At 48.4% G+C, this 15810-nt stretch overlaps 2 protein-coding genes across 6 annotated transcripts in view; both read right to left on the bottom strand.

Moving 5' to 3' along the window:
- The window catches only part of LOC135819054 (uncharacterized), a 48128-nt gene extending 37063 nt beyond the window's left edge, over positions 1-11065 (bottom strand). For 2 of the 5 annotated variants that reach the window (XM_065332230.1, XM_065332205.1), the window contains exons 1-5: positions 7823-8124; positions 4392-4525; positions 2655-3460; positions 1761-1891; positions 1-73 (exon numbers count right to left, since the gene is read on the bottom strand). The exon at positions 1-73 is cut by the window's left edge and continues 12 nt beyond it. In XM_065332230.1, coding sequence (XP_065188302.1) covers positions 1-73; positions 1761-1891; positions 2655-3460; positions 4392-4480 — 1099 coding nt within the window. In that variant the 5' untranslated portion in view covers positions 4481-4525; positions 7823-8124. Of the gene's footprint in view, positions 74-1760; positions 1892-2654; positions 3461-4391; positions 4529-7822; positions 8125-10819 lie in introns of those variants that run through there. The other 3 variants (XM_065332213.1, XM_065332219.1, XM_065332226.1) reach the window with 3 other exon arrangements.
- Positions 11066-12946: 1881 nt separating this feature from the next.
- Positions 12947-14996, bottom strand: LOC135819085 (zinc finger CCHC domain-containing protein 10-like). The gene has a single exon (XM_065332239.1). The coding sequence runs from the start codon at positions 14615-14617 to the stop codon at positions 14087-14089; it is 531 nt and encodes a 176-aa protein (XP_065188311.1). The 5' UTR covers positions 14618-14996; the 3' UTR covers positions 12947-14086.
- Between the last annotated feature and the right edge of the window lie 814 nt (positions 14997-15810).

Genomic DNA, 15810 nt, shown 5'->3' on the forward strand with positions numbered 1-15810 from the left:
CATCACCTGCGAGGCCTGCGAGGCCTGACATATATGAGGCAGCTGATGCTTCAGAGCTGCTCCCGCTTGGACGCTGAGGCAATAGAGAAAAGAAAGGACATATCCATCATTCATGCACACGGCCAACAAGAAGAAGGATAGAGCTTGGAAAAGAGAAGCAGGGGAGGATCCACACTTTTCCAAGAGGGGGTCACATTTCTCCCACCCTGACCTCAATGTGCTCTAATGCAGGGGCATCGGAAGGTAATTTAGAGTGGTATCGTCAGCCATCTGAGGCACAATTTACTTGATGGAAGGGGGTCACTCTGATGAAATTTTAAGATTTGGAGCTCAAATCAGTACATGTATTGATTCACGAGGTAACTGGGACAAAGAGTGGTACGGTCAATAGTAGTAGACTCAATACCGTAGTGACCGTAGCGTGTCTGATGCCCCATGAAACATCGTAGTGATGACATAATAGAGGTTATGCGAATGATATCGTGGCGGTGAGCCAGCGGAACTTCTCATGCCGGGATGCTATGTAGAGTTGTACATAGAGGTGCCAAATCTCCCGATCAGCCGGGAGATCTCCCGTTTTTTGTTTATTTTTGAGATCTCCCGGTCTCCCGCCCAATATCAAAACCTTCAAATATCAAAAGACTTGCAGCCGTTTTTCGGCCTCAACTTTGTCAGGCATGCACAAACACACCCGGTACCTCGGTACAGGGAAAAAGAGAATTCCGCACTCGAGTTGTCATCTCTCTCAAGTCGTTTTTTCAGCCAAGTCTTTCAGCCTTTCTCCGCTTCTTTGATTACACTCTGCTGAAGTTTGGCGATGCCGCCGTTGTTCAAGTAAACTGAGGGCTAGAGAGGCCAAGCAGCGCACTATTTTCTCGGAGAAGTAGCATTTCAGTTCCGCTCGTCATGGCTGTCATCACCTATGTTGCCACAGCATATCCATCGATTCCACTCGGTTTTTTTGTGAATGGTTGCTTTCCTTGCATCGTATCTCTTTCATGGCATGCAAGGGAAGGCCGAGAAAGTAATCGTGACTAATTTCACGCAAGTTGGTGCGCAAACCAGTCCCTCAAAAATTCATCACGGACTTCTTGTTTATGGAGGGAGTCGAGATGGAAAAAACACTCGTTTGAAGGCCTACCGACCTCCCGACTTCCCACCTGGCTACCCCCTCCCCCCCCCCCCCCTTTGAGGGAGGTATCCCAACCAAAGAAAAAATGAACTTGGCAGCTCTGTGTGTACAGTGTGAGTTGCTGGTGCATTGCTGGGCTTCAACTTTGCCATTGCTCAACTAATGATGTAAAGGCATAACCTCGACACTGCGGGATCTTTCAGTAGGGTCGTGTATGTTCATACAAAATAGTGTCAGTCACGTGTCTAGTCAAGGTGCCAGGAAATGCAGGAGCTCCCGCACAGGGGCTAGGTCGGAGCAACACACATGTCTTTGGTATGGTGAGGAAACAGGATGACTACCATACTTCCCCACATATAAGCCCATGGGCTGATAAGTGAAAATTTGCTACAAAAAATAGTTTTGCTGTGTGAACATGTTCGAGTAGAAACCCATGCGCTTGTGTGTGCAATACGTGTAGCTCGCGTACCGCACTAGAGAGTCACATGGCCGACTATGGGTGCATGAACTGGTGGGGTTCCTTTGAACCCCCCCCCCCCCCCCTCCTGGAGCGCCCCCCCCCCTGAGAAACCAGGGGCAACCTGGCCACCTCAACCTGGCATTGCATTGCTCAAACATAGTGACTTACCACGCTAGCGCCAAACTGAGCAGAGACACCAGGATCCGGTTCATACTCTCTGCGGGCAGGGACCTGTCGTCTGCCAGGATCCGGTTCATAGTCTCTCCAGGCAGGGACCTGTTGCCTATGCTGCTGGGCACCTGAACATAGTAAGATAAGGGATAGTACAAATTGTACAATACAGCCGCCTCAGCCCAGGTAAGGAGAGGTAAACTTGGCTTCATCCATGGCGGCCGGCATGATTCCAGATGTTAAGAAACACTGGCTGATTTTTAAAGCCCTCACTTGGGCTCGGCCAACATTACGGAATGTGTTCGCATACTGCAGCATGCGTTGACTGCGTAGTGTGTACTCTGCTTGTACTGGGGTGGATAACAACACTGATACAGTCAAACTCCCCTGCTCCGGGCGGGTTGGGACCTAGCACGCCAATTTGTGTGACTCTATATAGGTCAGAAAGGTGCTCGGTAGACGGACGTGACAAGATAAAGGGGCATCCAGATCAGGGGAGTTTTACTGCAATACACTTAGTACGACATCTCTGGGTCACGTATGCGTACAGTCTCAACAAAATGAAGAAAGCATCTGCATTGCTTACATACATGAAGTAGTGTACAGTAACCATAATTATGCATACAATACCACAAAAGAGTGAACCATGACATATCCATATAGAAGGAGGTAAGCAGCAGCATCCGGCCGTTGAAATGCTGCGTACATTGACTGCACCACCACCGCCGTTGCGCTCTGAAGGAACCTCTTGTTGTGCCGGGGAATTGTGTGGGTGGTTGGCCACAGAGCACAACGATGGCAGTGGTGTAGTCAATAATCACATGGTATATCCATATTATTTTACCTGGGATCCCGATAAATGCTGATAAACGGGCCTTATTCACGGCATACCTTTCAGCTCGGCGGCATTTCTGTCTCCTGCCCGCCACAGATCTGAAATTCCTGCAGCATGTGGCAGTTGTGGTGGCAGTGGTAAAGGTGCTGGCCATGTTGTCACTCCTGTTGCAGTTGCTGCCAACTCTGCCACTTGAGGTACTAATTGTAGACTCTGAACTGAATTCGTGCTGTACACCTCAGGCGCTGCAGCAGCAGCAGCCTGAGCAGCAACAGGACGGTAAGTGAATGCAGACTGTGCAGCAGCGCCGGTGGACAGACTCATCTCTCCGGCTGCAAACAAGGCCTGGCCTGAAGGTCTGCAAGCTGCTCCGGCCTGCACTGGAAATTGTTGACTAGGGTGCGCTGGTCTTGTGGCATGCAGCTGCTCTTGCCGGCACAGTTCCTGCCACAGCTGCTGCCACTGCTGCAGCTGCCGAGCCTGTTGTTGTTGTTGTTGTTGTTGTTGTTGCTGCTGCTGCTGCTGCTGCTGCTGCTGCTGCTGTTGTTGTTGTTGTTGTTGTTGTTGTTGTTGTTGTTGTTGTTGTAGTGTAAATGGTTGATGCTGAAGTCTGCTCACATCGTCAGTGGCTGTCATGCCAGGACAAGGCGTGCACTTATCATCAACGGTGTTACTTTCTTCATGCTGAGTAGCAGAGATGGGTGCGGGTCTTGCTCTGCCAACACCGCCGCTGGCAGCACTAGGATCTAGAACTTGACCAAACCCGTCCATATTAGTCTCCTCCTGGTCTAGCGATCCAAATATTGAAGTGCCCATACCGCTCTCCAACGCCTCCAGAGCCAAGTCCATGTCTTCGTCATTGCTGAATTCATGCACACACGCATGCACACACGCACGAATGCATGCACGTGTACATATACAACCACGCACACACACGCATACACAAGAAAGTAATATGTACTTCAATCCTTGTGTGAGCTGACTCTTGGATAGTCAGACTAACGTAGAAAAAATAAGGAGTCTGATTATCGAAGACAAAATCCTGCAAACGATTGAGGTGACATGCTAACTGGTCTGTGGTAAGGTCTTGTCAATGCAATATGCCTCCTGCAGCGGAACCGTCAGTTAGAAATCTGCTGCAGGTGGCCTTTGTAGGCAGGTGGCCTTTGTAGGCAGGTGGCCTTTGTAGGCAGGTGGTCTTTGTAGACAAGTGGCCTTTGTACATAGTAGTCTTTGTACACAGTAGTCTTTGCAGACAGGTGGTCAGTGTAACAAGCCGTAGTGTGTGGTAAGGCGTACTATGGGCAGGGGGGGGGGGGGGGGGCGGGGGCTGAAATTACTGGCTTTCTTTATGCAGGTGGTCTCCTATTGCAGTCGCTGCTTGAAAGGCAGGTGTCCAATAGTGCAGTCCTGGCCACAGAAATCCTACCTCATGAATCAGGGGCGTCGGAAGGTAATTTAGGGTGGTAGGGTCAGCCATCTGAAGTTCAATCGTAAGAGAGGGTTGCTGAGCCGAAAATGTTGTAAATTTAGAGACCAGATCTGTGTATTTTATTGATCCACAGGGCACCTGACCTGGGGCAAAAAGTGGTATGGTCAATACCGTAGTGACCGTATCGTGTCCGACGCCCCTGTGAATATAGTTGCACCAGGGGCTGCGCGACCCCAGCACCACACACACACTACTCTGCGCACTTGAGTGAGGGGCTACTTTAGTCATGAGGTCGGATTTCTCTGGCTAGAACCGTGCCATGAACATAATGGCATGGCCGCCGTTGTATGTGCTCCCTTACCTTGCCTTGTTACGCTCTATCAGATCAAATGCCTCGTCGAGAAGCGGAAATGAATCATCCAACTCCAAGTCCGAGGCTGAGTTCGACATGTTGAGAAGTGCTCAACGCAGCAGTGAGGGACACACGTGCAGAACCTGCTAAGTAAACCCGGTGTGAGGTAAGCAGAGTGAAACACCAAGGCAAGGGCCAACAGGGCATGTGTGTAACACATACACATACATATGCACACATACAGACAGATAGACAGATAGACAGACAGACAGACAGACAGACAGACAGACAGACAGACAGACAGACAGACAGACAGACAGACAGCGGACAAGCAGACAAATAAACCGATTGACACGTGCACACATGTATATACATTGGTAAGCCATCAAACAGTGGCATCTGCTGGATTTTCAAAATACAAGTTCAGCATTACCACGATTCCATGGCTCAGTAACATGAAATAACACAAACCCTGTCCAAACTACTGTTGTGGATATTGACATCCGTTGTGAAGTCAAGCAGCCACGGTCATTGCTGGCCTTGCAGTCACGAGCACTGCTGGCTCATTTTTACAGTGTGTACGTGATCTGCAGTGGGTGTACACGCTGAAAGCAGTACTGACTGCGCCGTCCCCAGTCATTCCATCGGATTTCAATCAGTCCACCACAGTAGTAGTGTGTAGTGAAACCAGCTGTAGAGGGTCAATGGCCCAGTGTAGACACTACAATGCAGCTCAAGTGCAGCTGCGCTACAGCAGCGCTACAGCAGCGCTACAGCAGCGCTACAGCAGCGCTACAGCAGCGCTACAGCAGCGCTACAGCAGCGCTACAGCAGCACTACAGCAGCACGGTCACTCATGTACTAGTAGTAGTAGTAGTACATGCACATGCTGCTGGTACATATTTTTTAAAGAGTGTATTTGCATGCACTTTGGTACGTGACTACAGAACCTCCTTTTGTAACCACTTGTCTTAGCCCAGGGCACCTCCACATTCAAGGGACCTGGCTTTGTTTCATCCTGGCAGCATACTTGTGTAATGCAGTACTGTATCTGGTAGCCAAGGTGTTGCAGTGTCTGCAGGCTAACCATTTGCATACATTCTGCAATGGAGACAGTTGTCTTCGGACTGGGTATGCCCCCCCCCCCCCCTTTGTGGAATGGTGGCAAGGTTCAACAGCCTGCGGTCTGCATCCATAAAATTGATGAGAGGCTCCACTTACCACACAAGTGGAGATTCTGGAGGACAGGAGGAAAAGTGTGGGGGAGGGGGATAGAGAGGGGGGGGAAGCATCCTTAAAGGACTTGTCAAAACCACCAGTCACCTCAAGTTCATCCACATCTGCACTCGTGACACTACAAGTGCTGTGCACAACCTCACTGGACACCGATCTGACAATATAGTAATATAATAATATTCGCGGGATCCGCGTTAGCATCACTTGAATGTTCAGAAACACACAAGCTATAGCCTTCGCTTCCGCAGGCCACCACCATGCCTTTTAAAGGGGAAGTATACCCTAAAATCAAATTTTCACCAGTTGTAGTCTTCTGGGTGCTGAGTCGAATGGTCTTGGTCCGAGGAAGCTGCGACGCTCCCTTCCTACTTGAATCCCAATCGAACTCGCGCACTTCCACCGAAACTGGGTGACTGCGCCCTACTAGATGGGGATTTGTATGCAAAATGTCACTAAAAGCGCCATTTCGTTCTTATAAAAGCACGGATGACCGCGATTGGCCCATATGTTGTAGTCTTTTGGACGCTGAGTCGACTGGTTTTGGTCCGAAAAGGCTGCGATGCAGCGTTCCTCCTTTATTCCCAATCGAACATGGTTGAACAAGCGGTCACGTGCTCCTGGGTGCCCAAATCACCTGGTCACCGCGCCAGCAGGCGACAACTTTCACACCAAGGTTCAACTCGAGTTCAACTCGAGTGACAGGACTGCACCCAAAAAAGGTCAAACAGGCTAGTAAGTTGTACCCTGCAGGCACGGTGACCAGCTGACTGGTGTACGCAGGAGCACGTGACCGCTTGTTCAACCATGTTCGATTGGGAATAAAGGAGGAGCGCTGCATCGCAGCCTTTTCGGACCAAAACCAGTGGACTCAGCGTCCAAAAGACTACAACATATGGGCCAATCGCGGTCATCCGTGCTTTTATAAGAACGAAATGGCGCTTTTAGTGACATTTTGCATACAAATCCCCATCTAGTAGGGCGCAGTCACCCAGTTTCGGTGGAAGTGCGCGAGTTCGATTGGGATTCAAGTAGGAAGGGAGCGTCGCAGCTTCCTCGGACCAAGACCATTCGACTCAGCACCCAGAAGACTACAACTGGTGAAAATTTGATTTTAGGGTATACTTCCCCTTTAACCTTAGTGGCGAATGCAGACCTCACAAGTGAGTCAGGGGAGAGGAGGTGAGTCTCTCAACCAATCGGGCGTGTAACGGCTCATAACCCTGTAAACTGCATTTTTTGTTACCCTCACTCCGAGCTGTGAGTACCCAGTTGACCGTGCACGCGTGGGTGTCGACACAGTTCAACACGCGTAAAAAGTCTTTTTACACGCTCCCTGCTACCAGCGCGGGTCTCGAACTCGGGACCTCATGATTCGCAGGCAGGCCTGCAAACCGATCAGACAAGTTAGTTCAATGAAAACTTGGCAAATACCACCACAACGAATGAACAGCGGTCGTACCAAAATGTCCCTCGACCCATCCTTCACTGACTGTAGTTGCGTATTTTGCCCTTCCATCATTACGTCTTGGCTCGTGAACGAGTCAGCTAGGTCTTCATTCGCTCTTCCACTTGAAAGGCCATATCGTGATGTTGCCAGTTTACCGACATGACCAGCTACCCGCCTTTCAACACAACGTGGCTGATGGCGCACGTCTATTGGCAATAACCACGGAACCACACTGTTTCTCTCGACAACGTACTTTGGCAGAGGAGTTAGGATAGCAAGATCCCACCAATGAAAGCCCACGGCCGACTGAGCAGAATACCGATAGTATTTCGCATCATGTTACCCGAATCTATCAACGCCAACCAAGCCTTCGGAAGCTGCGAACTGAAGAGGAGCCATCTTTGACCTCTCCGCTAGGTCCTTTCAGCTGACTTTGGCAGTCCCTCCGAGTCGACAGGATCACAGTCTCAAGTTCCTTGTTCTCGATGGCGCGCGTCTTTCGCCGGTGCTCTTGGGCGTATCTGCCTTACCTTCCGATCTCGTGCTCCCAAGGCGTGATACTGAGCAGCTCAGTGATATTTTGGTAAACACAAGTTTCACAACATCATCTAATCGAGTCTTGGCTTCGAGAGTACCGCATGAGTGGCGAGTGGCACAATGCGGTTGAAACCCAAGCATCCAGCAAATATTTCTCCGCAAATACTGACCACCTAAAGAATCCCCGTTTCGCCCAACACCGAATGCACCGTCCGCTTACCTTGTCAGTCTCCGTCATTTTACTTCTGCGCAGGCGACTACCTCTTCACACGCTTCCGTCACACACACACACGGGAGCGATCTTTCCCGCTTTTGATTCAGATTGCCCACCTTCTGTTTTTCGCGCGGGACAGTTTACGAAAGCACAGTACAGCCGAGAGGCTCCTACACGCGCTAAGCCCAGGACTCAGCTCAGACCAATCCGAAGTGAGGATGGATTGGACGAAAATTGAAAAATCTCTTTCCAGTCCAACTCGGCACCGCATCTGAACAGACTGAGGAGGATGGAAACTGATCCGTGTATTTACACTCTGACTCTTGTTCTGGCGAGCAAACGAGGTTTAGTAGTCCATGATAAAAATGGAATATGTATGTGATAGCTGACTTCAAAGGCAGTATGTGCATGCTTTTGTTTAGTTTAGTGAGCGGCAGCCAGGCCGCATTGTGCATGTCAAAAGTCTGGCAAAGGTGCCAAGACTTTGCAGCCACTGCACTCAGCTCAGGCCAGTCAGGGTGGCCAAATCAGAAGAGAGCCTTGTCACTTTGACTCTTGTTTGAGTGCATAGTTGGGTACAGTTTATTCCTGGGGAGGATTCCCTAAAACGTGCTCGTTTCGTGCCACTAGCCTAGGCCTTGCTGACCTGGTCAGAGTCAGAGCGCTAGAGCATAGAGGTCAAAGTACATTCGCGGGTAAGTGCTGGCAAATACACTGTACAAGTGCATTGTGCTATTTTGTAGATCTGATCTACTGCATGCATGCATGTTAATTGTTATTGTTATGTACTGCATGCATGCATGTCGTTTGTGACGACTGACGTCGTCGTTGTTGCGCGCTGTATGACTGTGCTACAGTGCAGTAGTTACCAGTACGGTAGTAGTTAGTTTGAGCGTAGACCCCACTACAGCTACATGTAGACCTACATTGTATACTGAGTTTGTTCTCGGAGAGTCGGAGTAGATCTACCGTTGCTCCAAGAGGTTTTTTAATCGTTTTATAGACGGTCAGACAGTAGCCTCTTTTGCAGACAAAATTAACCAAGAAGGCAGCAACTGTGACTTGAAAAAGACCAACAATAAAACCGGGACAAGGTGAGAGCAATCAACAACATTCAATTACACAATCATGCAATATTCAGTCAGCCACAATGGATGCCTCTGCAGCGATTACGGGTGCAGACAATGCAGGAGCAGGGGTGGGACACATGGATCGGCTGCTCCAAGAAGTAGGGTCAACAGTATCTGCAGCTGGCTCATTATGCATGTTCAGGTACAATGATGTACAGTCGCATGCCACAGATAGGATCGTATAGGCATAGCTACCGTATTTTTCCGGTTGTAAGTCGACCTTTCACGACCAAAAATAGAAGGAGAAAGGGTGGGGGTGGACTTACAACCGGGATTCGACTTATAACCGGGAACTGTCAGTATCTTACAAAAAATGACGTGCACTGCATGCACGAGAGCACCATGTGTACACATTTTTGCCAGTTTATTGGCTTTTTTCAAGGATTCGGAAGTTATAAGGAATGTTTACATGATTTGTTGATGTGTTAGTAGCAGGGAGTGGTTAGTAGTGCTTCGTTGGATGAAAACTTTAAAACGCAGAATTGAGACCTCCGGATATGGGGGTCGACCTATAACCGGGGTCGACTTACGACCGGTAAAATACGGTACTCATATTCTGGATAGGACTACATGTATAGCCTTGCTTGTGTAGGTTGTGTAGGTCACTACTAGGTCTATCAACTGTTTTGTTGTTGTTGGCTTGGTTTGCCTCTTGCCTTCTGCCGTGAAACAACTTCTGATAGCATTTAGACAAAGCATGTCCAAAACAAAGCAAACGAAAAAGTCGACACATCGGCCTCGGGATCAGTTTTCCACTCGTTTCGAGTAGGCTTCAGCAAAGCCACATCTTCCCCATAATCACTGTTTTCTGATGATCGCTTGGTGCGTGAAACTCGGAGTTAAAACACGTTCTCTGTCCTCTTATTGTTTGTTTTTCTTCCCTAAAATCTTGAACTTGAGCCAGAGGATAATACATTGTCACGGTAGTGTTCAGGATTTCTCACTTCCATAATGCCATGATGCCATAATGCCATGATGCCATGATGGGGAAAGCGAAAGAGCATGTTCTTGTATCTGCTCAGAAGCATGGTTTGTGAAAGATCATCACGCAGTGGAAAGGACTGTACTGTGACTGGTCATGTTTTGTAACTTAGCGAATCTTTTCCCAACTTCGAGAACTTATCATGTTTGCTAGAGCACATCAGGAGCGGTGGGAGCTGAAACCTACAAGCTGAAGTCCACCACACCCCACGACCATCACCCTATCCTATGTGTCTTGCTCTTGTACCAGAACAGCCAAGGGCAGAACACCTGAAACACGCTCATGAGACGGGAAGACATTGCGCACTCTGGCTTGCATTCATATAGATGTCTAGACGGTATAGGATACAAGGCCGACCTTTTGTTGGTTGACAGCATGTTTAATACAAGGCGGAGGACCACTGTGTTGGGAAACAGTGACCTTACTACAACCATCCACGAACACAGTGGTCCCCCGCCTTGTAACATGCTGTCAAGCAACAACATGTTTTCAACAAAACAAGGTTTATCTAATAGTAGTGTACATGTACCATAGCATAAGGTCGACCTTGTATAACATTACTGTAATGTGTACAGTATCTACAATCATGTACATGATCTAGACGTCTAGTATCGGTATCATGCAAACCAGTTAGACGTTGCTTCCCGTGCGGCCAAGGTATGGTAGAACCATCTTGCACTGTACTGTAGGAAGTTAGTTCAACACGAGTACGGGTAAACATCGTGATACTGTTGCTCCATGTTGCTTATGGTTTCCAGAAAATCAATGCCACCAAACGCGGTTGAAACCCAAGCATCCAGCGAATTACCCTCCGCAAATCAAGATCAACTAAACGCTTTAAAAGTCAGTAGTAAGGAGTCTACACAGACTACAGAAGTACTGTCATCTTACCTTATCAGCCTCCGTCATTCTCAATTTCTTACAGTTTGGCAAGCGACTACTTTTGCACACTCTTCCGCCGCACTCAGGAGCGACCTTTCCCGCAGTTTTGATTGCCTTCTTTCTCGTTCAGTCGACAGTCTACGGAAGCAGCACCGAGACAGGCGCTAGGGCTAAGTAAGGCCTAGGACTCCGAACAAGCGGCAGTAGTATAGACGGACGGAAAATGCAATCTCCTTCCAGTCGCCACTCTCGGAAAGAATCTGAAATAGCTAAACAGTTAACTGTCCGTATAGAAGGAGGATCCGTGAAGCTGCTAGTCGTGCTTTGAGACTGGTGTGACGGCGAGCGAACAACTAATACAAACAAGGTGTGTGCATGATAATGAGTGTATGGTGTGTATCTCAGACATCCGTCGACGGTGAGCTTGGTCCCATTAGTTAGGCATTACATTGGCCGGGCGATGCTTTCTTGTCACTGCCTGTGCGCGTCAAATCTGCACACAGTCAGGGAAAGTGCATGTCAAGACTTATGGTAGTCGGACGGGCGAAGACTTTATCGCGCTTGTCACAAGTGGTTTGTGTAGCACCTACCTTAGTTCTGGGTGGATTCCCCAAAATGAAACTGAAAAACGCGTTTGAACATGCCCCTGGCTTTGTGGTAGAGAGAAAACCAGGGAGTCATAGACTCTATACGACTCTATACGACTCTATACGACTCCCTGGAGAAAACCAAGTAACGTTAGTTGGAGCATCGGCTGATGCTCATTCGGTGCGTGCACTGCACTGGCAAGGCCGGAGGTGTAAGTGATGGTGGAAGGCAGAACACGGTGCCCAGTGCATGCAGTACAGAGAGGTCAAAGTACAATTTGCTTTGCATGGCTTGTGGGCAAGTGCTGCTCCATCGCCGGCAAATAAATGATGTGCAAGGTAATGCTTTGTTGTTCTTCATTACATTAGACTTCATTGCATCGCGGGCCAGGAACTCTGAGCTCCACTGAGGAGAACAAGGTCGAAGCTGCTAGCAGTCCTGATATTGAGTACCTATCAAAATTCATATTATGTACGTACCGTCTACCCGTGACCATGCCAAGTAAAGAGTACACAAGCAGCCACCAGGCAGCGGTGGCTGACACCGGTACATCAGGCAAGGTTTTAATAGCAACTTGTCCCAGCCGAGCTGGAGGGCAACTCGGTAGGCTCGGAAGAACTGAGAAAGGAGAAATAGAAAAAGAGCTACTGTACTGCGTGAAGAGGGAACAAGATCCAGTGCACTACTAGTACATGACGTAGACTGTATGGTCTACTCAGAGATAGCTCCCAGACTGAGAGGCTGGTTTTCCAGAGGCCAGTATATCACGGTACTCCTGATTGAGCACAATGCACTAGCCGAGGAGTAGGTCAGCCCAGACCACCTATCAAACCACCCTCACTCTAAGCGAGCCAGTCGCGATTCGGAGGAAACAGTGACTCTCTAATAAAGACTCTGTGCATTTTATATGGAAAACAACTAACTGTGCGGACTACACCATAGTCCATAGCCTAGTGCACCGGTGGCAACTGAAATCCGACCCCCTGAGATGTGTTCACATTCTAGCGGTCTCTATTTCGTAGTTTTAAAATCCCGTGTTGGTACTTTGCGATGTGAGCACACTGCTCAGGGGTCGGATTTCAGTTGCCAGCACTGTAGTAGAGCATTGCTGGCCTACTATAATTATACTATCAGCAAAGGCAGCTGGTTTGAGCCAATTGAGGTCCTGGTGGTCATATTGACAGTCAATTTTTCCTTCAGGGTCTCCCTTTTCAATTCCTTCAAGCTGATGGATATTGGCTGTAAGATCTACATGATTGTACTGTTTTGAGGACCATGCGATATAATTATGAGAATAACAATAACTCGGATTAAAATACAGATTTTTAGTTTTTAATTTTTGCAGTTTCAATGTAAACGTACATGTGGTATGTACATACTAGTATCCTGCAAAATCTTGACATCATGACATTGGCACCGGATTTCACACAGGCTCGCGGTCCTGCCGCCCAGAGTGGCGGGGGGTAGCCAACATGCAGCATGGTCGGCCCACCAAGGTGTCAGTGCGAAACGCTCAGCACACTGCACTCAACAACACGGCGATGCATACATCATACTCAGATCAACACCTGCTTTTCAAAGAGATCGCTGCTCCTTTTGAAGAAATAAAAGGCAACTGAAACGTTGAGAAGCGGGAGATCAAGAAAAATGGTAGAGCACTACTTGTAAGCCAATACTACCGCGCACATAACAAATAGCACAGTTGGCACTCCTAAAACCTAACCAAAGGAAAGCAAAGAGAAATGACTCTGCCCGGAGGACACAAAATGAAAACTTCAAAACCAACAGACACAGGCGCTCTGGAAGAGAACATACGGGTGTATATGACTTTTGACAAAACGGAGGTACACACAGACAATCACAAGTAACGGATGTGCCACATACAAGCTAGCAGCAAGGCGAGTATACTAATAGTACTCGCGAAAAAGAAAACATTGATCAGATTATAATTTTTGAGATGTTCTAGGCAACATGGACACGAACACCACACACACATACTACAAACGCACATGCACACACACACACACCACACACGCACGCGCGCACACACACACATATTCACGCACGTACGTACGTGAGCTCGTGCGCCTGACAGGCTCGAGTATCAAGCAAATGTCAACAAGCTGAAAGTTCAGTGACTTACTTTCACGGCATGGGATTTATTGTTATTATGGTCAAAATCTACAGGGCACGGAAAGGTGTACACCCCAGCACACCATGCAGCATTTAAGACCCATTCTTCATGGGACAAGCCTAAAGGATGAAGACTGCTGGCTTCCCATCGGTGCATAGGGCCATTCAGTGGCAGTTGAAACAACTGGACTGTTGTTACCCTGCACATCTCCTGGTGCTCAAGCATACTAGGACCACACAGATCAACTGGTCGAGCATGCCGCCGGCAGAGCGAAGAGCAGGAAAGTGACAGGGAGTGGTCCCCAATATATACCATGTCAACAAATTTGAGCTGGGAGCAGTCCTGGTTATACTAAAGGCCAGCACCCATGGCTTACTGAGTCCGTTGCGGCCCTGGCATGCATTCAATACTGCATCGCCGATACTGTGACGCCTTGGCGAGACTAGAAGAAGCTTAGCCGGTTACCCCAGCTCTGTACAATGCCATGAAGACAGTATGAATGCACTCCAACCCGGCACTGGCCAAAAACACGACTAGATATGTCCGTGTATACTTCATCTTCTGCGCCTCTTTTTCCGCGGTGCCGCATCAGACTCACTACTGCTGTCGGAGTCACTATCCTCGCTACTGCTACTGCTCTCACTGGAACTGGAGTCATTGTCACTACTGCTACTTTCGGAACTGCTGCTACTACTGTTAGAGCTACTGTCGCTGCTCTCACTAGAGCTGCTGGAGTCATCTGAGCTTGAGTCACTGTCGTCACTATCTGATGATGAACTATCAGAGTCTGATGAGCTGTCGCTACTGCTTGACGCAGATCGGCGGCGACGCTTTTTGTCGACTCCATTCTTCTTGGCGCTGCTGCCGTCAATGACCACGGCAGCTGCGGCACGAGCCTTCAGCTCCTCTACTCGTTTCTGCCTCTGCTTTAGTTGCTTGGTGCGACTGGAGCGCTCCAAGTACTTGCGTTCATTTTTGCACTCATATGTCCAGTGGCCGGCTTTGTAGCAGTTCTGACAGCGCGCTGGCTGCTCCTTTTTCACTGGCGCCTTCACCATTGCCGCCGTCACACTGTAGGTAGCCATGTTCACAAGCTCCACAAGTTCCTCGCCAGCAGAAAATCAGATTCTTCACAAGCTACTGTGGAATCGAGATCCAATAGTCAGGTACAAAACAACTACTGCAATGGATCCCTACTCAGCTCCAAAACTACGAGCAGATGAAACCTTCAACACCTGAGTATCCAGCAAAGATGCAAATGCCAATCGTCCTGCTATTCGGGCGAGAAGAAGCACACAACAGAGGCAATAAAACCTCTTCCTGAAGGCTGAATGCTGCTGCACTAAGTCTTGTAGAACGGGAAGAAAACGTTCGGTCCAGGCACAAGAAAAATATGAACAAGTAAAAGGGAGTACGAACAGTCTCGTACTAAAACTGTTCAAAAGTAAACGACAACAAAACGAATCGAAAAATAATTAGTGATGTCTTCTGCAAAATACTCATCAAACAACGATTTCGCGACGTGTACTCGTATGGATGACATCACTGATGCATCGATGATGATGCAGCCTCGTTTGACCATGACCAGTACAGTTGACGGTTTGAGTCTTCGTCTGAATCGTCGACGTCTGCGGCATCACTTGAATTCTTACAAGAAGAAAATTAGGAGAGTTGTTATTTGAATAGAGTTAAGTTGTCCAGTACCCCAAAACAGAAGGGCTGAGCCTAAAGACGAGCAATAAACGCAGCGACACAATATGCATATGTACCGTGATTGATTTGAGCTGGACGTGCAGTATTAGTAGGCAGTAGTATCACCAGGTAGCTCAGAGTTATAATAATATTGATTGAATACTAGTATTGCACAAGCTCGTGGACTGAGTTTTCAGGATCGTATCTCATCCAGCAGTAGTGATGGACGACGCCTGGCAATGGATAAAGGACAAGTTCGTGGAGGCAGCAGAGTATGGCGCGCGTAACCCCGCAGATTTCTTCTTGAACGTAATGATGATGATCAGCCCGATTCTTCTGATATGTTTGGTGCTGTCTGTATACTTGCTGAAAGAGATGGAGAAGAAAGAAAAGCGACTGAAGAATGCTGGCACAAAACGTAGCGTTAAGGCTATGAACCGGGTTAGGAAGGGTGACAGAAAGAAAACTGATTGACAGAATACACCCGGACCCTATGGCGATGTGTGTTGTGTTGCATGGAGACGACTTGGCGGCATACAGCAGCATGAAGAAGTCCAAAAGCTCCATACAGCACGTCCTTACAAAA

Source organism: Sycon ciliatum, chromosome 1 (assembly GCF_964019385.1).
Source record: "Sycon ciliatum chromosome 1, ocSycCili1.1, whole genome shotgun sequence".
Classification (NCBI taxonomy): Eukaryota; Metazoa; Porifera; class Calcarea; order Leucosolenida; family Sycettidae; genus Sycon; species Sycon ciliatum.

Bases quoted from the DNA above. Each gene is read 5' to 3' on its own strand.
- LOC135819085 (XM_065332239.1), bottom strand. From the start codon at position 14,617: ATGGCTACCTACAGTGTGACGGCGGCAATGGTGAAGGCGCCAGTGAAA.